The 22,954-nt window shown below is 59.7% G+C and overlaps 2 protein-coding genes across 4 annotated transcripts; both read right to left on the reverse strand.

Annotated features, from left to right (window-relative positions):
• Nucleotides 1-576: 576 nt before the first annotated feature.
• On the reverse strand, nt 577-17,363 carry MYBBP1A (MYB binding protein 1a). The gene is made up of 26 exons (XM_054459322.2): nt 17,019-17,363; nt 16,753-16,848; nt 16,098-16,181; nt 15,922-15,996; nt 15,713-15,820; nt 14,375-14,550; nt 14,049-14,216; nt 13,806-13,923; nt 11,742-12,037; nt 10,901-11,011; nt 10,094-10,219; nt 9,713-9,880; nt 9,527-9,626; nt 7,381-7,477; nt 7,122-7,273; nt 6,757-6,843; nt 6,524-6,673; nt 6,248-6,418; nt 5,965-6,122; nt 4,457-4,709; nt 4,163-4,288; nt 4,011-4,079; nt 3,331-3,438; nt 3,010-3,111; nt 1,912-2,048; nt 577-1,645 (listed from the first exon to the last, which is right to left on the reverse strand). Exons 1-26 carry the CDS (start codon nt 17,214-17,216, stop codon nt 1,084-1,086), a joined length of 3,996 nt encoding a protein of 1,331 aa, XP_054315297.2. The 5' UTR covers nt 17,217-17,363; the 3' UTR covers nt 577-1,083.
• A 51-nt stretch (nt 17,364-17,414) lies between these two features.
• GGT6 (gamma-glutamyltransferase 6) lies at nt 17,415-22,488 on the reverse strand. Of its 3 annotated transcripts, none has more exons than XM_054459325.2 (4): nt 22,288-22,488; nt 21,463-21,665; nt 21,252-21,347; nt 17,415-20,965 (listed from the first exon to the last, which is right to left on the reverse strand). In XM_054459325.2, the coding sequence occupies exons 1-4, from the start codon at nt 22,425-22,427 to the stop codon at nt 19,923-19,925; spliced, it is 1,482 nt and encodes a 493-aa protein (XP_054315300.2). In that variant the 5' UTR covers nt 22,428-22,488; the 3' UTR covers nt 17,415-19,922. The 3 variants fall into 3 exon arrangements, with proteins under 3 accessions (XP_054315300.2, XP_054315299.2, XP_054315301.2); XM_054459324.2 differs by having other exon boundaries at nt 21,252-21,365; XM_054459326.2 differs by lacking the exon at nt 21,252-21,347.
• Between the last annotated feature and the right edge of the window lie 466 nt (nt 22,489-22,954).

A 22,954-nucleotide genomic window follows, 5' to 3' on the forward strand; every position in this document is an offset into this window, starting at 1 on the left:
TCCATGGGGCAGTAGCCAGGGTTCCGGCTGCTGGAGGAAGCAGCTATCCACAAAGCTTCCTGCCCCAGAGCTGAGGCTGAGGCCCCGGGAGAGGCCGGCCTCTAACCAAACACTGGCTGCTGGCATTCCACCATGTGACCCTGGGGGCCAGGCCTTCGATCACCCACCTCCCATCCATGCACACACCACGATGCAGCTGCCAACTTCACACCAGCCCCAACCCGCTTTGGGGGAGCTTAGTCCCCTGCATCACCCATTCCCTGCACTTCTGCTGCAATCACGGTGGTTCTGGTGGTGGGGGGGTTGGGGGGGGGACCTTGTGGCTAATAGGAGACCCCCGAGAGCCAGCTTGGACAATGCTCTTCTTGCCCCTTAGTTACTGGCTGGCTGTGGCTTCAGTGGTGTGTAAGCTAGTGGAATACTCACCCACCAAGCTCTGGGGTACCCCCGGGAGCCTGACAAGAGGATGGGGTGGGGGTGGCATCCTCCAAAGACCAGCCTCCACCCCCACTCCAGCCTCAGCCTCAGCGGGGCCCCAGCGATGTTTTCTTGTTGTACAAGAACCAGGTCCGAGTGTTGCCTCCTCTTCCTTCCGGAAGCCAAACTGCTCCTTTATTTTTTAGAGCTGCTGATTGATTGTGAATCTCAGAGTCTTAAGAGAGAAGCCAAATATATTCCTCTTGTAAATGAAGAAATAAACCTATTTAAATCACCCCCGGTGGCTCCCTCACAGCAAAAAAGCCTGGGGGCAAAGGGGTGGCAGGCACGAGAGATGGTCATACCTGTACCCAGCCTGCAGCCAGTGCGTCAACCTGCACCTACCCAGGCGAACACCAGAGCCCTGGAGCCAGGGTCCCAGCCCAGAACCAGGGGCAGGGAGGTCTCTGCAGCCTGGGACCCCCGCAGGAATGGCTCAGGCTGTGCTTGCCAGAGCAGGATGCCCGGGCAGGCGGCAACAGCCACCCTCCCCAGTGGCAGAGCTGGCGCCTTAGAAACAGCTTGCATATTAAAATCATGGTTAAAAAAAAAAATAGGAGTCTCAGGCAGATGGAGGCAGGGGCTGAGGGCGGCCTGTACCTGTGCTCAGGGCTTCCCCGCCTTCCTCAGCTGCGCTTTCTTCTTCTTGGCCCCACTCTGAAGCAGGCTGGGACTCCTGATGACCAAAGACAGCCTTGCCTTTTTCCGTGCCAGCGCGGACAGTGGTGATTTGCCCAAGACCCCCTTTTTGGGAAGAGCCTTCTGATGCTGCTTTTGGCCTGCAGGTTCCGCGGGGGACCCGGGAGCTCCATTCACCTCAGACAGCTTCTGGTTTTTCTTCTGCAGTTTTGGGGATTTGGCAGGGGTGCTGGGGCTCAGGGTGGGGGCACCAGGGGCTGGACTCTTGGTGGCTGGTATCTCGTTTGCCTGGGCCTGGGCTGGGACCTTGGCCTTTGTCCTGTTCCTCTTCTTCCTGCCCATGTTGGGGGGCTGGCTCCTGCCGGTGGCTGCAGGTGTGCCATCCTCCGCTGGCGTGCCATCCTCTGACTTGCGTTTCTTGCGCTTCTTCGTCTCTGGCAAGAATCCCTTTTTCTTCCGCTTCTTGCTGATGGGGCTCTGGGTGGCACTGGGGACCTCCTTGGCATCCTTCTTCTCCAACTTGGGGCGCCTGAAGGGAAGTGAGCAAGGTAAGAAAGTGCCGAGCGAGGGCAACAGCCACCGCCACCACCACCTCCACCTGGATCCTGTGAGGGTCCTCTGAGGCCCCTAGGTCCTGGGAGGCTCCTGGGAGGCCCCTGTGAGGCTCCTGCGAGGGTCCTGCGAGGGTCCTACAGCTCCCACATCTAAGCAAGCACTTGAGTAGCGTACGTGTGCAGCAGCGTGAGGGTGTTCCCAGCCCCCGCCCAAGGTGTGCGTCTCCCTCCCAGAACCTACTGGACTCCCAGGGTTTTCATGGCCTGCCAGTAGAGATCGTGCAGGCGGCTGGGGCCGGTGGAGTGTGCCCCCTGCTGTAGGCTCTGCTGTTGCGCCTGCAGCACACCCAGGAGCACCGGCAGGTCCAAGGTCAGCTTCTGCAGAGGGGGGAAGGCAGAGCTGTGGGGGCCACAGAGGGCAGGGCCTCTCGCGGGCTCCCAGTCTTCCCACCTTTGCCCTGTTGCTGCCTCATCGGTGACCCCTGCCCCCTCCTGGCCTCAGCCTCTCCTGCCTGTTAAGTCATCCGTGTCTCTTACCGAGGGAGCAAACACGCGCCCCAGGTGTTGGTTCTCCTCCTTCCCATAGCCAAAGGCCTGGTCTCAGAGTCTCGGTGTCCTCCCCTCCAGCAGTGGCCCTGGCCCACCCACCTCCAAGAGGGCCACTCCCCAGCACTCCATCACCGCGGGGCTGCCAAAGCCCTTCCCCACCCACCCCTGCCACCTTTCTGCACATCCTGAATAGGTTATTGTTGGAATCCGCTAGCTTCCAAGAGCCCTGCTCTCCTGGCTTCCTATCAGCCAGTTTTGTAAGGCCCCGTCCCGGGCCCCACCTCTGCCTGCCAGCACACCCTTGGCAAGCTCTCCCTCCACAAGGGCTGACTAGCACCTATGCTGAAGATTCCCAAACCCTGCCCTCTGGGCCAGACTGGGGGACCCAGATGGCCACCTCCAGCTGCCTCCCAGCCCTGCCCTGATGGCTGCCCACACGCCTGCGCCAGGCCTGGAAACCTGGCTGCTCACCCTGAATCTTCTCCAACCCTTCCAGTCTCCATCCCTGCCAGCCGCTTCTCGGCTTTCTCACGGGATGTGGCAGTGCCATCCCCTCACCCCGCCCTGCAGGAGGATGACAGGGTGGCACAGCCCCTTCCCAAATCACTCACCCATCCATTGTTCGGTAACTGCCCAAAATGACAGCCCAGAGCCCTGGGCCAGGCACTCAGTTTCCCCACATGACCCCCATCCCCACAGACCAGCCTGCGCATGGCACTGCTGCCCGGGAGGCCCCGAGGCCCCCAAGAGGAACCCCCAAACACGACCCGGGCCTGGGCCCCCGCCTCACCTCATGTTTGCAGGTCCTGAAGAGAGCGTTGAGCAGCTCCAGGGAGGACAGTGCCTGCTGATGCTGCGCCTTGGTCTGCGCCTCCCCCAGCACGCGCAGGTTCTAGGGAAGGGTGGCCAGGCTGAGGCACTCCAGAGAGCTGCTCAAAGCCTTTCTGTTTCCCAGCCGGGACTAAAGCCCAGAGGCAGGGACCATCTCCTGGGACAACCCCAGTTCTCCCCACTCTGGACTCAGGCTCCAATCCTCACTTCTTTCCCAGAGATCGGTCTCCCAGAGAACTGATTCTGAGGGGGTGGGGAAAGGGCGCCCCCCGGCTGTTACCTCAGTGACCTTTGCTAGGACCTGGCCCATCAGCTGCTTCCACTCGGGGTCCTCAAAGCACGACCTCACCTCCCGCATGGACAGGGTCTTCTGGAGCAGCAGGCAGGCCTGTGGGTGGACAAAGGTGGGTGGCAGGAGCCTCGGCACGTCGGGTGCTCACGGCTCAGAGATGCATGAGGGTTCGGGGGCCTGCCAGGCACTGCTGTGGGCAGCATGCGAGGCTGCCTGCTGCTCTGGGCTCTGTGACCACCTGCTCCTGTGCCTTTGTGTGCAGGTGGGGATACCAAGGCCTCCCAGCTGGATAGAGGTGGGACCTCAGGTTGGGACAATTCCTGCCCATTATTGGCTTAGTGCCATCTTCCTCCAGCCTGCCCCCAATAGCCCTGGCACCAGAGCAGACACTACCAGGGGCATCCTGTGTGTGGCCAGATGGGCCGCAGTGGCTGCAGGAGTGAGGCCGGCCCTGCCCCCTCAGCTCCTCTGTGTTCACTGTGTGGCGGGGGCCAGGGCACAGCCACCCCCCTTCAGAGACCGTGTACCACAGCCAAGCCAGTGGGGCAGGGACGGCTGTGCCCGTGCTCACCAGGACAGTGCTCTGGGGCCTCACAAGAGCCAGTCAGAGGAGGGTTAAGCGGGTTAATTCAGACAGGCCCTGGGCTGGGAGCTGGGAAGTCTCTTACCTGATGACGGGGCCGCACCGGGCCTGTGATATGCTGGACCAGGATGGGGAGCAGGCTCTTACAGAGCACCTGGTGGGGAGTGACAAGGGCTGTGAGGTGCAGGCTGGGCTGAGCAGGGACCCTCAGGAAGCAGGGCAGGCCCCAACACTCACCGGGTGCCGGGAGAAGAGGCTGAGGAACATGGGAACTGTGAGCGGGCTGTTGCGCTTAGTCAGGAAGGAGCTCAGTGCTGTCGAGTACACCCGGGTCACCAGGTTCAAGTCCAAGCAGCTGGCAGCCTAGGCCCGGAGAGAGCGAACTGGGTGAGGCCAGGAGAGGGGTCCCTGGGATGGGAGCAGAGCCTGGCCTACCTTCAGAAGGCTGAGGGTTGGGCCCTGGGGAAGTCCCGGCCTCCACTCCCTGGCTGTGAAATGCCTGGGGCTGCTCCTGGGCCAGGCCCTGCTCACCTGCGGGCCCGTGGGCATGGGGCTGGGGTCAGTGCCAGCTTTCTGCTTCTCCTGTGTCTCATGCACACAGCCCTCGGCAGTGTTGCCCTTCAAGACCCGGAGCAGGTAGAGAGAGGCGTTGAAGTGGTAGAGGGCGGTGGGGGAGTCGGGCTGGCGGCCAGCCTGCTGCACCAACCGCTCCACCTGGGCATGCAGGGCCTCTGCGCGCTCACCCAAGTCGTGGCAGTAGCGCCGGGCACGGCACAGGTGGTGCCTGTGGGTGGTGAGGACGAGAGCTGGTCAGAACATTCTCGGTCCACCCCGCTCCGCCAAGCAGAGCCAACCCAAGTCCCACTTTACAGGTGGGGAAACAGACCTAGAAGATGACACAGGTGACCCAGGCCACAGAGGAGGGCCCAGGGCCGCCTGCAGGCTGCCTGGAAGCTATGTGGGCTCAGAGTGCTTGGGTGACAGGGGCACTCCAGGGGAGAACAGAACAGCTCCCTGAGTGGAGGCTGCACCAATGGCCAACCACCTGCCTGGGGCACCCCTCCTGTCCACGCTTGTCTCTCGTGGGGCAGTGGCCTTCAGGCCTTTTATAAAGTGAGACAAGGGTTCACGTGCTCAGAACCCTCTGTGGCCCTGCAGGGCCGGGGACACAATGGGAGCAGGATGCTCAACAAATGACAGTGTCCACGCACGCTGGCAGAACTATCTGAGAAGGCGTGGCCTGGGCGGGCCTGGGGTTGTGAAGAATGCACTGCCAGTCACACTCCCCACCCCTCCTGACTACCCACGCAGCGCCCCAGCTCCCAGGCCTTCACCTCCCCAGCACCTGAACTCTGAAGGCAGGTCTACCTGGCGCCTGCCTGTCTCTCGATGCCTGCCACCGCCTCCCTCCTGGGCCCCCTGCCTCCAGCACAGCCCCTCCCAAACCCTTCTCCGCGCTGCCAGCCACTTCTGAAAAGGGAAACCAGACTCAGACCCTTCCCCACGCCAATGCTCTTGCTGATAATGGCTCTGTGGCCCCCAGCACCGCTAGGGTCAGGGCCTGCAAGGGTGCAGGGGCTTGTGGCCTCGCTGCTCGCCTGAGCTTCCGGCTGCGTGTCTGACTGGCTCCCGTCAGGATGCTCTTCCTCCCTTTCTGCCCTGCCCAAGGCCTCCCAGCCTCACAAACTCCCATGCACGCTACACCTCCGAGGACTGGGTTGGGTATCCCCTGCCACAGGTGTACCCACTGTCCCCCTCCACCCCAGCACAGCCCCACTTGAGACTGTCAAGGGCAGGGATGGTCCCCAGCTCCAGGGCACTGTTGGCACTGTGTCGGGAGAACGTGGGGATGAAGCAAGGACTGTGGGAGTCACTGAGCGACGTGTACCTCTAGGGCTGAGCAGTGAGCCTGCGAGCTAGGGGCCCAGGCTGGAAGCCTGGCTCTCTCCTTCCTGTGCAGACAGCAAGCCTAGAGCTCTGGCTCTCCTGCGCCTGGTGGCTGCCGGCCACACCTGCCCGCCCTGCACCCCCGTGCTCACATGAAGATGCGCGCCGTCTTGTGCAGAAGGTCCTGCTCCTGTTTGGAGCTGCTGCTGCGCAGGCTGCGCCGTATGATGCTCAGCAGCGGCTCCAGCAGCTCCAGGACCAGGACATTCTCGGGCTGCTTGGTCACTAGCACCTCCACCAGGTCCAGCACCTGCGGCCAGGTGGACAGATCAGCAACACGGGGGTGGGTGCACAGGGAGGCGGAGTGGGTGCACACGGAGGCGGGGGTGGGTGCACAGGGAGGCAGTGGTGGGTGCGGCCTGCCCCCAGGCTCACCCGGATCTGGAAGTCGCGCCGCAGCGCCTTCTCCTTCTGCAGCTTGTTCTTCTCGTCTCGCCGGGCCTGGATCCGCAGCTTCTGCTCGGCAAAGAGGCTGGCGAGGCTCTGGTCCAGGGCCATCATGGCCTCGTCCCCCAGCTCTTCCTCGTCCTCACTGTCCTCTCCACCCTGAGGGACAGAGGCCCAGCGGTCAGCCTAGCCTCGGGCAGGCACACAACACGGGGACACCCAAGCCCTCCCTGGCCGCCCCCCACCACCTCCCCCACCACTCACCAGCGCCTTCCCAGCCTGCAGTACAGTCATCAGCTGTTCCCGGAAGCCCTGGTCCACATCCCCGTCGCGCTCCTCCTCCTCGCTCTCCTCCCCCTCACTCTCCTCTTCACTCTCTGAGCTTCTGTTTTCCTCACCTTCCTCGCTCTTGTCCTGTGTGGTAGAGGCAGGCGCGTCACACACCTCCCCGATCGTCCCACTCCCCACCACCCCCGCCCAGTCTGCGCTGGCAGCACCTCTGCACCCTGCAGCTGCCGCTCATCAGAATCGTCCGTCACCACCACGCGGTCATTCTCATCCTCACTGGTCTCAGGGTTCAGCACCTGGGGAGGGGTGCCAGCCACTGACCCATTTGCAGCCCCCGCCCTCCTCTCTGGGCCCCACCCAGCCTTGGCCAAAGGCCTCCACTTCCCAGAAGAAAACAGAGCCTAGGAGAGGTGGCCAGGCCAGGCCAAGGCCTCGTTGAGACCCCTCCCACCGGCCACAGGCTCCCGGCAGGGAGGCGGGAGGTGGGAGGCTGGAGGCTGACGCAGCACCCCTGGTATAGCTCACTGCTCAGTGAGCCCCAGCCCACATTCCACTCCCAAAGGTCCCAACTCACATCCAGAATTAGCTGCAGGGCACGCGGGGTCAGCTGGGAGCAGATGTGGCCAAACACGCTCCGGGCCACCTGGCGCATGAGGTGGCTGGGCTGGGCCAACAGGGCCAGCAGGATCTCCACCAGCACCTCTACCCACGGGGGCTCCTGGGGGTCTGCAAGAGGGAGGGGTTGAGCCCAGATAGGGGACTGTGACCCCGCCGCACCACTCCAGTCCCTCTCGTGACCAAGGACACACCCTGTCCCAGGAGTAAGGACCCACCGATGGCCTTGTTGCGGCTCCGGCGGGGCTTCTCTCCCAGGCTCTTCCTGATGCAGGTCTGGATGTCGCTCAGCAGGTCACAGCTCTCTGCAGGGGACTGCGAGCAGGGTAGGACACACACTGGGGCCAGGCCCTGTCCTCAGCCCTGCTAAGCCAGGCGAGCGGCTGGCCAAATGGGAGCAGTGGCATCAAAAGCCTTCAACACCCCAGCCACTGGCCCGCCCTGGCCAGTCACCCCCACAATCCAGAATGGAAGACCCCAGCTGGACACCCCGAGAGCTGAGGGCTTTTTTTTGAGGCTGGAGTGCAGTGGTCTGATCTTGGCTCACCACAACCTCTGCCTCCCCGGTTCAAGTCATTCTCCTGCCTCAGCCTCCGAAGTACCTAGGATTACAGACGTGCACCACCATGCCTAGCTAATTTTTGTATTTTGAGTAGAGATGGGGTTTCACCATGTTGGCCAGGCTGGTCTTGAACTCCTGACCTCGTGATCCACCCCCCACCCCCGCCCCCCACCTTGGCCTCCCAAAGTGCTGGGATTCCAGGCGTGAGCCTCCGCGCCCGGCTAGCTGAGGGCTTTTTTACACCTAATACGCAGTTACAGGATCCAAAAGCCTACAGGGAACAAGGAGTCCAACTCCCCCTTTGACAAGAGAAGCAGAGCCTGACAAGGATGGTCAGGGGCCCAGAGAAGCCAGCAAGCCCCAGCCCCCAATTCATAATTCTAGATTATTCCCTCCATGCTTGGCTTGGCATGAGAGACAGAATTGAAAGTCATTAGTTTTAACTCATTTAATTACATTGAACTCATCTGACTGGGGATAACCCCAGACTCGAGTGAAGGTGGCGTGGTGTGCGCATGTGCGTGTGCAGGAGCTCTGGAAAACTATGTGATCTTTGGTACCTAAAAGGCAGACTTGCCCCCTCATCATGCAGTCAGCAGCTTGAACGTTTAGGCCAGGGTGGGACAAAGCAGCCCAAAGCCCTTGTCATTGCTCTCCGGCTCCCAGGCTGTGTGCCCAAGCAGGTCCCCGTCCTTCTCTGGGCTGCGCCTTTTTATTTTTTTTCTAAGACAGAATCTTGCTCTGTCACCCAGGCTGGAGTGCAGTGGTATCATCTCGGCTCAGTGCAACCTCTGCCTCCCAGGTTCAAGCAATTCTCCTGCCTCACCCTCCCGAGTAGCTGGGATTACAGGCACCTGCCACCACAGCCGGCTGATTTTTGTATTTTAGTGGAGAAGGGGTTTCACCATGTTGGCCAAGCTGGTCTTGAACTCCTGACCTTGTGATCACCCACCTCGGTCTCCCTAAGTGCTGGGATTACAGGTGTGAGCCCCGTGCCCGGCCAGGGCTGCACCTTTTATCTAAGGTTCTGACACAGCAAACTGCAGCCTCCTCTGTCCAAGTCAAGTTCAGAGATCCCAAGGTTGGGGGCAGGCTCCACATGTGTCCTAGAATCACTAGGGCTCTGCTGCTATCAAAAGCCTGACACCAAGAATCGGAAGGGGCATCGTGGCCAACCTTTCCCCAAACAGCTCACCCACATGCTGGGCTCAGAATAACCAAAGCTGGCAAATAAGGCAACCACAGTCAAGCGGCCAGACGGGAGCAAGCGAGAGACCCACCTACCCAGGCTACGTAAGACCTGAAGCAGCCCCGATAAGAGCCTCCTATGTCACGAGAAGAAAACTCAAAAGAAATCAGGGTGCTGAGCCTCGAATGTGGTCAGGGCTTCCTGATGGGCAGAACCGAGCGGGACGGCCCGTCGCCAAGAAGGTGTTCCCACAGCTGGGGGTACAGTGCAAGCTCCTTTGCCTCTGAGTCTCAGTTTCTCCATGTCAAACATGGAGAGGGGGTGTCTGCCTCAAAGCTGTGGGGATTACGACAGACCCTGCACGGAAAGCCTAGGACACCAGCTGGTGCCACTAAGTGGCCGGAGGGATGTTTCCACCTGTAATGAGGTTGGCTTCAAAAACCTCCCAACTTAACTCCCCCAGAGCCTTTCCTGGAAACCCGCAGAGCCCTCCAGCCTCTCGGCAGCACGGCCCTCAAGTCTCGTGGTAGCACGGCCCTCAAGCCTCTCGGTAGGGGGCCCATTGTGCCACAGAACCCCAGGCTCATGGCCCCTCCCTCCCAAGCCCCAGTACCTTGAGGAGGTGGATGCCCACGAGGAGCAGAAGGTGCTGGAAGGCAGCAGCCCTGGCCTCTGCGGAGTGGGCCTCCAGCTCCTTCAGAGTCTGCAGCATCCTGCGGGGAGACAGGCGGATTCCCAGGCCCCCGCGCCAGTCAGACTGCAGCGTCCTGCCCGCCCCCTGGAAATCCCACGTGCTCACCGGTCCCAGGCCTGGCGCTGCTGCGCCGTGAGGGGTGTCACGGTGGTCACGTTGTGGCTGTGATTCAACAGGAGGTCTGCGAATTGCACCAGGCGGTAGGTCCAGGGCTGCCCACCCCGGGTCTGGTCCGGTGCCTGCTTGAACTGCGTGCTGAGGGTCTGCAGCAGACTGGGCGAGGGGTGGGGCTTGGGGTCACCAGACCAGATGAGTGAATGTAGCCGCCCCCCTCCGCCCTCCCCAGGGCTCAGTCTCCCACCTCTCCAAGACCTACTAGAACTCCGGGGGCCTCTGCCGTTGTTCCCAGCTTAGGGGACCTGGAGGGAGCAGGCACCCTCAAGGCCTTACCACCTTCGGACCTCTCCTGGGCTGCCCAAGACTCACCTGAAGAAGGCACTGCTGACAGCCTCTCGGGCCTGGCTTTCCAAAGGGAAGGAGAACGGCTGCTTTGTCTCAGGGATCTGGGATGTGGGCTTCTTTGTGACAAAGAACGAGTGGAACAAACAAAACCTGGGGAGGGCAGGAGAGCGGCCATTGCCATTCACTGCCATTGGTTGTTACAGGCTCCCCTCCTTGGATGGCACCACTGAGGGTACAAGGCCAGGAGGAGGAGGAGGAGCCCCTCTGCCCTGGGTACCATCCTCGGGGGCCTGACGGGCAAGGCTGGAGGGGGCTGGGCTAGGATGGGAAGGGGCCGTTTCTCTGGTCTGGATCCCCAGCTGAACGCGGTTTAACCCGAGCTGGAGAGAGAGAATCAGTGCCCCTCCCAAGGAACCAACAGATGGGAGGCTGTGTGGTCATGGCCGAATCAGGTCACTGCTCCTGCAAACACGGGGCAGCCCCCTCTTGCAACCGTGCATGTTGAGGGTGACGTGAACACCCGGCTCTGCACTGGCACAGACGAGGCAAGTGTGGGGCAGAAGGCTTCCCTGACACCTCCCACGTGCAAAAGCTGCCTGCAGGGCATGCAGAGCACATCTGAACCTTTTAGGCCCCTGCAGCTGGGGTGCCTCCTGGGCCCCTTCCCTTCATGGGTTCCTGAGGAATTCCCAAGTCCCCTTGCGCCTGCTCCCCACTGATGACTCAACCCAAACGCTTCTGGCTCCAGGGGATGCAAACTAGGACGAGTTAAGGGGCCCGATTCCTTGGCCACACACCCATGGGAAGCTGGGGCTCCAGCACAGCTCTTACCTGGCCACCTGCTCAGTCAAGGCCTCCTCCATCTCCAGGTGCAGGCTGTCCACAATGCTCACCAATCGAAAAATGATCCATTTCCTCAGCCGGAACACATCTCGCTCAGGCCTAGCGGGGCAGGAGGCGAGGTCATATGAGCCACTTACAACTGGCAAAAACAGGCTGGGCCCAGTGGCTCACACCTGTAATCCCAGCACTTTGGGAGGCCAAGGCTGGCCAATCACTCGAGGTCAGGAGTTCGAGACCAGCCTGGCCAACATGGTGAAACCCCATCTCCACTAAAAATACAAAAATTAGCTGGGTGTGGTGGCGGGTGCCTGTAGTCCCAGCTACTGGAGAGGCTGAGGCAGAGAATCGCTTGATTGCTTGAACCCAGGAGGCAGAAGTTGCAGTGAGCTGAGATCACACGCCACTGCATTCCAGCTTAGGCCAGAGAGAGTGAGATTCTGTCTCAAAAAAAAAAAAAAAAAAACCGGAAAAACAGGACATTCGTTTGCCTGATCTCGGAGACAGGAATCCAAGATCTCCCCATCCCAATCGCCAGTGTGGGGACACACAAGTAAACTGAGGCCTCATATGAGAGCTAAGGCTCTTCCCCCTCGCTCCTCTCATGGTTTAGAGCCAGGACGCTGTGGAGGGCGGGCTCGGGTTGCTGGGCTCTGCCAGGACCCTGTAGAGGGCAGGCTCAGGTCGCTGGGCTCTGCCAGGACGCTATGGAGGGCAGCTCGGGTCGCTGGGCTCTGCCAGGACGCTGTGGAGGGCGGGCTCGGGTCGCGGGGCTTTGCAGGCCTAGGAAGCTAACTCCTAAATTAGGTGTCCTCCCCCAAGGTCCACTCACACATGGAGCGATGAATCCTGGGCTTTCTTCTGGTTGTTGGTGCTGAAGTCAACCAAGGAGTCCAGGTCTGGCTGGAGAAACATGGCCTGCAGCCAGGCCACATAGCCCTGCAGGGCCAGAGGGCTCAGGAACCGCACGACCCGCCAAAAAGTAGGCGTGACAGGGAGGCCTTGGTTGGTGATGGATGAGAAAGCCACTAGCACAGCCAGCTGCCGCTCAGGGTCATCCTGGCACCCCTCTAGGAAGGTGCCCACGTAATCGTCCATCTCTGGGGCAAACTTGAACTGCTTTGGGAGCTGCAAGAGTTAGGCATGGCGCTGAGCCCACCAGCCCAGGGGGCAGGCGGTCAACAGCCCAACAGCCCAGGGGGCAGGTGGTCAACAGCCCAACAGCCCAGGGGGCAGGCGGGCAACAGCCCAACAGCCCAACAGCCCAGGGGGCAGGCGGGCAACAGCCCAACAGCCCAGGGGGCAGGCGGGCAACAGCCCAACAGCCCAGGGGGCAGGCGGGCAACAGCCCAACAGCCCAGGGGGCAGGCGGGCAACAGCCCAACAGCCCAGGGGGCAGGCGGGCAACAGCCCAACAGCCCAGGGGGCAGGCGGGCAACAGCCCAACAGCCCAGGGGGCAGGCGGGCAACAGCCCAACAGCCCAGGGGGCAGGCGGGCAACAGCCCACCAGGCTTGTGCCCACTACAGGTAAAACCGAGCCCCGGAAATCTCCTGTTGTATACAGCTAGGCTGCGCCTGAACTTGCAACAGTCCCTGTCACCCCAGTGCTTTTGTCTGGCGTCAAGGCCTCTCTGGGTCTGACTGCCCCAGCTTCAGCACCTCCGGCCCCAGAAGGCCCTTCTCTCCGTCTTGCTGGACGGGGACGGCCTGTTCTCCCGGCTCAACACAGGGTAGAGGGGTAGTTAAGAGGCGAGACTGACCTGGGTTCAAAGCCCACACTGCCAATTCCTAGCCGTGTCATCTTCGGAACCGAAAACCACCACCTCTTAGCGCTTACTCAGTGCCAGGACCCACGCTCCGCCTCTTTGGGCGGCAGCTTAGCATTTTTAGCAACACTTCGCAGTTGGCCGATATTGTCATTGTGTAGGTGAATACAGTGAGACACAAAAACACCTAGAGATAACTTCTCAGGGTCAGAGGCTCCCAGTGGGGTAATGTCTGGCTTCACAGCCCAAGCTGTTTTCCTTTTAATTTTTTAGAGTTGTGCCCCTGGAGTGCAGTGCCACAATCATGGCTCACTGCAGCGTCAAAATTCTGGGTTCAAGGGATCCTTCCACCTCAGCCTCCTGAGTAACTGGGACTACAGGTGTGCACCACCGTCCAACCCAAGCTCTTAACCACTGCCTGATACTTCAAGTCTGCCCCCTCACCCAGAATGACAGCTCTCTGAAACTCGTTGCAAAGATAAAATGAGCTGGTGAGAACAGTCAACCCAGCAGCACTTACTGGGCACCAGGCTCACTGGTGCCCAAACATGGTGATGACGACTGTTCTCATCACTGCAACATGGGTGGGGGCGCTGGCTATCCATGCCCACGAGGGGGCCTGCTGGCAGAAGGGCCTGACCTTATCAAAACTGTCAGAGGGAAGCCAGGTACGGTGGCTCACGTCTGTAATCCCAGCAGTCTCGGAGGCCAAGGCAGGTGGATCACCTAAGGTCAGGAGTTCGAGACCAGCCTGGCCAACATGGCAAAATCCCGTCTCTACCGAAAATACAAAAATTAGCTGGGCATGGTAGTGGGCGCCTGTAATCCCAGCTACTCAGGAGGCTGAGGCAGGAGAATCACTTGAACCTGGGAGGCAGAGGTTGCAGTGAGCCAAGATCTCACCACTGCTCTCCAAGCCTGGGCGACAAGAGCAAAACTCCATCTCAAAAAAAAAAAAAAAAAAAAACCATTTGTCCGAGGGGAAGGGGTTCAGGCAGCTCACTACCCAGACGGAGGGGACACCCATGGCTCTAGCCAAGCCCCCGAGGTGCCCGATTCCCCTTCTTGGCAGGGAGAGCTCCATGTCTAGCCTTTCTGGCAGTGTCGAGCTACAACGGGCATTACCCACCTTAGCAGTGCACACGTGCTCCCCGTAATGGCGGATCACATCTCCCCGCATCACCAGCTGCAGCTGCTCCTTGGTCAGCAGGGGCAGGGCCGCGCCCAGCAGGCGGAAACACAGGTAGCTAAGGGGGTGTGGGACAGAGCCTGGTCAGAGCCCTTGGTCCCCCTGGTGGTGACCTCAGGACTAGTGGCCCAGCCCACTTCACAGACAGGGAAGGGGGCCGAGAGAGGACACACGTCGCCGCACCTGGCTGGCCAGAACTGCATCTTCAGCAGCCCTTGTTCTACCACCTCCTTCCAGAACCGTGGGAACTTGTCTTCCTTGAGCGCCAGGCGGAGCAGGTCCAGAGCGATGGCGGGCAGCTTGCGGTCCTTCTTCACAGAGGAGGCGGCCATCTTCAGCACGTTCACCAGCCTGCAGAGGGCAAGGGACTCACGGAACACTCGCCTCACAGGCAAGGGCCAGGGTGCCAAGAGCAGCCAGGACACCCCCAGGCCACACGACAAATCTGGGCCTGGCCAGATGCAGTCCCTTGGCCCCAGGGAGGGCAAATCCGCCCACCTCCATCACACCTGGGAACATTCTCATCCGAGAATAGGTTCACGGATCCCACCAGCTTCTTGAGCTTGGAGGGCACCTTCTGCTGGGCCAGGAGGAAGAGCTCTAGCTGTTCAGGGGAGCTGAGTATTATATTCAAGTCAGCTTTGAGGACCTCTGGCAGGATCTCCTGCAATGTGGCCTTCGAGACCTAAGGATGGAGAGAGAAGAAATCATGGCTTCCTCTGCGGGGTGAGCCTGGTGGATCCTGTTCTACCTGCTCCCGACACAGGGCCACCTGGTGAGGCACCAGAGTCATCAGAGGCCATTTGCTAACAAAAACTCAAATTCCCAGGCAGCAGAGTTTTTGACAAGCATCCCACTGACACTAACTGGCCCCCAGAGGTACCTGCCCCCCTTTTTTTAAGACAGAGTCTCACTTTGCCACCCAGGCTGAGTACAGTGGTGTGATCTTGGCTCACTGCAACCTCCGCCTCCCGGGTTCAAGCAATTCTCCTGCCTCAGCTGGGATTAAAGGTGTGCGCCATCACACCCAGCTAATTTTTGTATTTTTAGTAGAGATGGGGTTTCACCATGTTGGCCAGGCTGGTCTTGAACTCCTGACCTCAAGTGATCCGCCCGCCTCGGCCTCCCAAAGTTCTGGGATTACATGCGTCAGCCACCGTGCCCGGTCAAAGCTACCCTTTTAATTCCTTTTTTTGGTATTTCAGAGGACTAGCTCATTTCATACACAAGGAGCCCTAGGTGGAGAGCTGGGATTCGAATTCAGGTACTTCTGGCTCTGAGGTCAAGACTGCACAGTAAGCCCTGGACTGGGGACCTGCCAGCCCCTGCCTTTCTCTTCAGTGGCAAAAAGGCCTACGGTGCTACCTTCCCAAGTCGGACAGTGGAGGCCCACAAGGGGCCAGCCTTGACCAGGATAGCAATAGCAAACGTTTTCTATACTTGCCACGTGCTAGGCACAGTTCTAGAGCTGCACTGCCCAATACGGTAGCCACAGCCACACAGGGCTGCTGAGCACTTGAAAGGTGGCTCATCTGAACAGGGATGTGCCTAAGTGTAAAATACACACTGGATTTTGGAGACGACCTGACAAAAAGAGTGTAAGATATCTCAACAGTTTTTTATACCAATGCAGATTGAAATAATATTTTTGATATACCAGATGAAGTAAAACGTTACTAAATGACACGTGTTTCTTTTTACCTTTTCAACGAAGTCACTGAAACGCTTCAAATTATACATCTTTGTATTTCTATGGAACAGTGCTATTTCAGATTCTCATCCAAGCCCCTCTGATGGCTCTGTAACGGGAAGTGTTGCCCGAGCCCGCACAGCTGGTGAGCTCATACCTCGGAGAGGATGTCCACCAGGGCCTTCCGGGGCTGCTCCTGCAAGTGGTTTTGGTACTGGGCCAGGGCCTGCAGCAGCTTCACCGACTTCATCAGTGCCTCCTGGTCCTGATCCCCACAGAGGGATAGAGGGTATGAGCAGGGCAAACTACTGTCTCCCACCCATCCCAAGCCAGCCTACATTCCCCCAGTCCCTCCAAAGCTCTTACCTTCACCAGCCGGCCTGACTGAAAGAGGGCGAGCACTCCAAACAGGTTTGCAAAGAGAGCAGGTCTCAGCATTGCCTAGAAAAGGATTCCAGGCACAGGCATGAGGGGCCCTGGGACTCCCCATTCCCCAAGCCTCCCAACCCTGGGGCTCCTGACCTCCCTGGCCCCACTCTCACCTTCTTCACCTGATGCAGGTCATATTTTTCTTGTATCTGCTGCAGGATGCTGCACAAGGGGAGGTCTTCAAAAGACTGTAACAGCTGCCAGGAGTTGTGTGGCAGGAGGAAGAGGGTTCAGGAGAGTGGCCCAGCTACATCTTCACAAACCTTAACCTCCCTTCCCCCTTCAACTTCTCCCAAGAAGCCTCAGGTCCCTAGTCCCACCTTCTATGGTCCCTAGATTATTAGTCTGAAATGCTCAGCCACTGGGTCTTCTCTCCGCACCTGGTCTGAGCTCCCCTCAGGCTGATCCTGCAGGCCTGGGTCTTTATTGCTCTGCCCCTTGTCAAGGCTCGTCAGAGAGTGGTCTACTCCAATCAGCTGAATGCCTCTGCAGGCCTAAGGGAGCCCACCCAGCGCTCACTGCTCCCAGCAAGTGTACCTAAGAGGCCGGGCAACCCAAGCACCAAATAGAAAACCTGTCCAGGCCTTGCTCACACCTTCTCCACCTTCGTGAGGAGGCCTCCCTCAGATTGGCCTCCAGTCAGCTCTGCCACTCCCGACCTCTCTCTCGGGCTGCCCCTCCGCCACAGCTGAGACACCACACCCGCCCTCCTCACACCCCACCATTTTGACCTGGATGGCTGGGACCCTGCCAGGAGCACCACCTCACCTGTGCCAGGGCCAAACTGTAGCAGGGCCGGGCTGTTTCTCGCCCGACCCCAAGTCCCGTGATTAGACGCTTCAGGGCATATTTCATCTCGGACCCCTGCGGAACCAAGCACACCCTCGTGTTCAATGGTGACAACAAGGTGCACGCCCCCGCGCACCCTGGCATCCAGGTTCGCGACCACGTGCCCCCAGTCCCAAATCCCTGGGCCCGCCGCCGCTTCCTTGCCGGGATATGCGCAGCCCCTGCCCCAGACCCCGCCACTCCACCTTCGGCCTGCCGCGCAGATACTCCAGCAGCTTCTCCGTGGCCGCAAGTCGCGTCTCCTGCTCAGGCTTCGCAATGTCCCAGAAGAAGTCCAAGAACTCGCGACTGTGCTTCAATAGGCCATGGCGGTCGGCAGGCCGGACGCCACTCTGCGTCGCCTCTCCAAGCGACATCGGCTCGGCGGGGTCCCGGCTCCCCATCTCCGCCACACTCACCGAAACACGAAACACGTGTGCTCCGGCCCCAGCCGCTTCCAGGTCAGGGCGCGGCGCATGCGCACCGGTTTGTGTCGGCTCGGAGGCGGAAGAACCAGGAGGGGCGGGGGAACCAAGAGGAACGGGGCAACCAAGAGGGACGGGGCCAAAGAAAGAGCGGCATTTCCGCCTTGGCTCTGAGCGGAAGTCCCTCGCCTAGCGGCGCGTGGTCTTTCCCAGCCTTCTGCTCACACCCGCTCTGCCCAGGCGGCTGTGGCATCTGCCCCTTTGGAGCCCCATGGGGGCATTTCTAAGGGCCCATCTCGGAAACAAACCGAGGTGTAGCACTTCGATCCGCCTCGTCCCAGAGCGGCCCCTGCGCTCAGAACATTGAGCCATTCAACAATTACTGGGCTCCTGCTGGCGTGCCGTGCTAGGCGGTTGAAACAAAGCCTCTGCTCTCGTGGAGGAACACGGAGCCAAATGCATTCAAAAAGATCATAATTATGAGGAGAATTAGGAATGCAAGGGTCAGAAGGAGCCTTTTAGATGCTGGAACGTGAATACATCACTCGTTAAAAACACGGCTAATTACTATTCAATAGGGTCTACAATAATGATTTGAGAGGTTGGTCAGAGAAAGCCTCTGTGAGGAAGTGGCATTTGGGATGAGAGCTGAGTGACAAGAAGGGCCCCCCTCCCCCGTACTCCTCCAAGGATCTAAGGGGACGAAATCCCAAGCCTTGCAACTACAAAGGCCCAGGGCTGGAGGGGCTGAGGCTGGCGAGAAGCAAGGTTGCATGGGGCCCCGGGCTAGGATTTCATTCTGAGGGTGATGGGAAGTCACTGGTGAGTTTAATGCAGGGGCAGGCCTGGATCCGATTTACATTTTAACAAGATGATGCTGGCTGCTGTGTGGGGAATGGACTGTAGGTCTGCGCAGGTGGAAGCACGGGAAGACCATTTAGAGACAGTGGTGGACTGGACCCAGGGAAAATGAGAACAGGTCAGATTTGGGCTGATGTGGAGCAGGTGGTGTGGGTGATGGAGTTGGATGTCGGGGGAGAGGAAATGAGGGGGATGCCAGGTTTGGGACTAAAATAACCGGGTACATTGTGGTGCCATTACGGAGAAGAATTTTCTTGGGAGTGGGAGGTAGAGGTGGTGGGATCAAACGGTCTATTAAATCAGAGAAGCCTTTTACAATGGCAGGGGAGGGGAACTGCTACTGGTCACCCTCGCTTCTTGGTTTGAGAAGCTGTTTATAGAGCGCTGTGGTCCAGAGAGGACCTAACCCTTCGGGGAGGTCAGGGCTAACCTTCACCTTGAATTTCCACACGCTCAACTCCAACCCTTTTGTACCCAAGCCCCTGGGGCGCCTTCTCACCCTCTCAACTACTTCCCTGCTTTGTTATCTGTTCTAGAAAGTGAAATGAAAACATTCAACTTGCACATCTGGTGCCCCAGGAGGCAGGAGGTGAGCGGAGCAGGGGGAAGCTGAAAGATATCAACCCAGGCTCTCCCCTCTCTGGTTGTTGGTCACCTGTGCTGCCCATCAGGGAAGCCCTGACTCCAGTTGCTTCAAAAGCTGTTGGAAAATTAACCAAGAAGCAGGAATGGTGCTTGGTTTCCGGGAGACTTGATCTTTATTTTGTACCCAGTCTGGTTGAGGAAGATAGGTAAGGGGTGTCCTGAAGGGAAGGACAGAGATGCCAACAGTACCCTGGGCTCTGCCTGTCCTGCTTCGTGGGGCCCAGGGCCTAGGCAGAGGCTCTGCACTCTTTCCCCTGTCCTCCTGAAAGCTGGATCTGAACCCAGTGCTAGCCCCAGGCCCTATTGCTTTTTCCTTATTACCCTGATGTTCTTAGCTGATAAAACAGCCAGAGATTCCATCCAGTGTGGGTGGTCTGAAGAATGATTGTGTTAGCTCTGGATGCCAGAACTCAAGTCTAGGTAACTGAAAAGGCCAGAGGTTGGGGCCTGAGCCAGCAGTGAGCACATAATAAATATACACTCTTTTTTTTTTTTCGACAGGGTTTCCCTCTTGTTGCCCAGGTGGGGTTGCAATGGTGCGATCTTGGCTCACTGCAACCTCCACCTCCCGGATTCAAGTGATTCTCCTGCCTCAGCCTCCTGAATAGCTGGGATTACAGGTGCCTGCCACCATGCCCAGCTAATTTTGTGTATTTTTAGTAGAGACAGGGTTTCACCGTGTTGCCCAAACTGGTCTCGAACTCCTAGCCTCAGGTGATCCACCTGCCTTGGCCTCCCAAAGTGCTGGGATTACAGGCATGAGCCACCGCACCCAGCTATTATTATTATTATTATTATTATTATTATTATTTTAAAGACAGGGTCTCACTCTGTTGTCCAGGCTGGAGTGCAGTGGTGTGATCCTAGCTCTCTGCAGCCTTGAACTCCTGAGCTCAAGCGAGCTTCTGCCTCAGCCTCCCAAGCAGCTGGGACAACAGGCATGTGCCACCGCCCCTGGCAAATTTTTAAATTTTTCGTACAGACGAGATCTTGCTCTGTTGTCTAGGCTGGTTTCAAACTTCTGGCCTCAAGGTATCTTCCTGCCTTGACCACCCAAGGTGCTGAGATTACAGGTGTGAGCCACCACACCCTGCGGGTGCACACTCCATTGCTGCTGTGTCTGCTCCTGCCCCCAAGCTTCAGATAACTCTGCCTTCTGCCAGACCCACCCCCATCCTGTTAGAACCCCTGGAAGGGGCAGCAGCCATGGGGGATGCTGGAGACATGGGCGTGCTCTGTGTGGGCTGCCACCTGGAGCAGGGTCCCTTGGCCACAAGTGCTGGGATGCTCTGTTGGTTCTTGCTGCCCCTGGTGCTGGTGCTGGGCCTGGGTTGGGGGCCCTGCCGCCAGATGGCTGAGTATGGTGTGAGTCATGGCCCTGGCCACATCAGGGGTCCCTGAAGCCACAAGCCCCAACACATCAGCTTCTGTGTCATCCAGGCTGCCACGGAGGATGAGGGGGCAGGCCCAGGCACTACTGGTAGACTTGGCCACCAGGTTGCTGAGCAGAACCCCAGTGCTTGGGGACAGGTGTGCAGAGCCAAAGGAGCAGTTGAGCGAGGAGGTGAGAAGCAGCACAGAGCCGCTGCTGTCCACGGCAGCCAGGGCGCTGTTCTCGGGGCTCACAGCAGTCTGCAGGAATGGTGGGCAGGGGGCAGGGACGGGCGCCCCGGAGCGCAGGGCTGCCTCCAACAGTGCCAGCAGTTCTGGGCCAGCTGAGGGACCGGGGGTGGTGAACAGGATGCCCTGGGGCACAGGTAGCTGCCGTGCTGGTTCCAAAGTGGGCCTGGGCCCAGCCGAGGGCACCTCCACCCCCAGGTCTCCCGCCAGCGGACTCAGTAGAGCATCCCCAGCAAGGTCTGAGGTGGGAGCGAGGGCTGCCCTGCGAAGCACAGCTGCCAGTTGTGGGTTGGTGGCTCGGGCCCCAGCGCCCAGGGGCGTCCCATCAGCATGGCAAAGTAGTGGACAGAGGCCTTCGGTGCCCCGAGCCGCCAGAGCCCTTGCCAGGGGTGTGTCCACCAGGAAGCCCTCCTGAGCCAGCGTGGTGGGGCCCACTAGCAGGCGTGGCCAGGGCAGGCGGCCGAAGCGTGCGTGCAGCAGGTGCAGGGTGGGCAGAGCCGTGGGCAGCCCCAGGCCAGGGGCCAGGGTCTGTGCTGGACCTGATGTCAGGGCCGTGGAATTGCCTGAGGAGCTATCGTGGAAGAGGCCCCAAAACATGGCACCTGCAGGAGACAGAGGGGTCACTCAGCAGCCGCAGGTCAAGGGTCACTGACTTGTTTCAGTCAAGATCCCTTGACTGAGCCTGGGATCAGGAGTTACTGACCAGGCCTGAGGTCAAGGTTCCACAGACCTGGGCTCAAGGGTCATAGCCTGGGGTTGGGACTGCCGCCCAAACCCTAAGTCCTGCTCACTTAGCAGCCTTGAGGTCAGGGCTACTGACTCCCTAAGTTCCAGGTCACTGATCAGGCTGTGGGTTGGGGTTGCAGTCTGGGGTCAGGGGTCACTGACCTAGCCCTGTGGCATGAGGATGCACCACTGCCAGGCACAATGCAGCTCCAACTCCAGCATCCACGACGTTGCCCCCGGCAACAAGCAGCTCTCGGCCTAGGTGGGAGCATGTGACTGCAGCAAGGAAGGCACTGTCATGCAGCAAGGATGGGGGCTGGGCCGGTGACCTCTGACCCTCCCCTCCCCCAAGCCGCCCCCAGCACTGACTGACCTGCAGGGCTGATGATGGCACCATGGTGGTATACACCAGGACCGTGGGAGTGTCCGCCGGGTGGAGGGGCCACAGAGCCCAAGCTTCCTATGGAGCTGCCCTGATTCTGGAGCTGCCTCACAGCCAGAGAGCAGCCAACAGCCAGCAGCAGCAGGGCTGCCACTACACGGGCCCAGGTTCCGGGCAGCCCGCCAGCCTTGTTCCTGCAGAGGGGGGGTGTCCTGAGCCACGGCTGGGACGGAGGGATGCCCAAGGACCCCAAGAGACCCCAGGGAATGTTTCCCAAAAGGTTTGATTTAGCAAGAGGAGCACAAGTTGGCCAAGGAGAAAGGGCTTCTTGGCAGCAGGCACAGCTTGGGCAAAGACATGGAGATGGGAAAGCACTTGGGGAAAATGAGCCTAGCTAGGGAGGGAGCCCCTGGAGGGGAGATTGGAGGGGCAGAGTCCAATCAGGTGGGAGGGAGGCCCAGTGGGTGTGGCAGGCAGGAGAGAAGGGGCTGGGGAGCAGGCCCAGCCAGGTGTAGCCAGGCCCCAACCTGCCCAGCAGGTGCCTCCTGCACCAGGACTTGGGGGCTGGGGACCTTTGACAAAGCAGCAGATGGGACAGAGGCTGGCTTGGTACAAATGTCCCTCCAGATGCACAGACTTTTGATTGGGTCAGGCCAAGTCTAGGGCTACAGCCTAGGTTTTCCCCCAAATCGATCGTACAGTGTCTGGAGCTAAACCCAGCGGGGAGTTGCTTGGTACCCCTGAGGGAATCCAGAGAGAGGGACTTGCCAACCTCAAGCCTGGGGAGCCTGGTGCCCAGACCCTTCCCTTACTTACCTGGAAGAGTCCTGGTGCCTCCAGGGGTTTGGAATCAGCACCTCTGATGTCTCCTCCTCCTCCACTTCCTCCTCCGACTCCAAGCTTGGTTCCTGGGGCAGCAGCTTCTGATAGACCACGGGCTTTGCTGCCAGCTCCATGGCCCCCCAGTGCTCGCCTCAGCCCTCCTGCCTGCCAGCCTTCCCGGCTGTGTCTCAGAGGCCCTGCCCAAGCCTGGCAGGTGGGAGGTGGCAGCGACCTTGGGGAAGGGTGGGGGTGGAATCCAGAACAGGTCTGGGCAGGGCACGGGGCCAAGGAGGCTGCATGTGGGCCTGCCCCATTAGGACACAAGGCCCGAGGAGCTCTCACGACAGGGTTCCTGGTGTGACTGCCTGTAAGGGGCCACAGCTTAGTGAGGTCGAAGAGGAGTTCAGCCTTAATGCCACAACCTTGATACCCAGGGCACCTGCTGGGCTCCTCCCCTTGGGGGATGTAGCCCATGGATCCCACCCAGGACTCTAGGGACTGTGGACTTGAATTAGAGCTACAGTTACACGGTGGCTTGGGTCAGAGCTCCCATGTGCTTGAGTCGGCACGTGACTAGGTTCTGGCGTAGGGGTGTCTGGTCTCTGGCCGGGGTCAAGGCTCAGCCTGTGGCTACTCTGGGTCTGGGTTTCTTTGGGGAGCA

Source organism: Pongo pygmaeus, chromosome 19, assembly GCF_028885625.2.
Source record: "Pongo pygmaeus isolate AG05252 chromosome 19, NHGRI_mPonPyg2-v2.0_pri, whole genome shotgun sequence".
Taxonomy (NCBI): Eukaryota; Metazoa; Chordata; class Mammalia; order Primates; family Hominidae; genus Pongo; species Pongo pygmaeus.

Excerpts from the sequence above, each read along its gene's own strand:
- GGT6 (XM_054459324.2), bottom strand. The coding sequence starts at position 22,427 with ATGGAGCTGGCAGCAAAGCCCGTGGTCTATCAGAAGCTGCTGCCCCAG. Across the intron at positions 21,666-22,287 it reads AGGCACCAGGACTCTTCCAG|GAACAAGGCTGGCGGGCTGC; the intron begins GTAAGTAAGGGA and ends CCCCCTCTGCAG. Across the intron at positions 20,966-21,251 it reads TCCTCATGCCACAGGGCTAG|GTGCCATGTTTTGGGGCCTC; the intron begins GTCAGTGACCCC and ends TGTCTCCTGCAG.
- MYBBP1A (XM_054459322.2), bottom strand. The coding sequence starts at position 17,216 with ATGGGGAGCCGGGACCCCGCCGAGCCGATGTCGCTTGGAGAGGCGACG. Across the intron at positions 13,924-14,048 it reads ATGCAGTTCTGGCCAGCCAG|CTACCTGTGTTTCCGCCTGC; the intron begins GTGCGGCGACGT and ends ACACCCCCTTAG. Across the intron at positions 11,012-11,741 it reads CAGGATTCATCGCTCCATGT|GCCTGAGCGAGATGTGTTCC; the intron begins GTGAGTGGACCT and ends CTGCCCCGCTAG.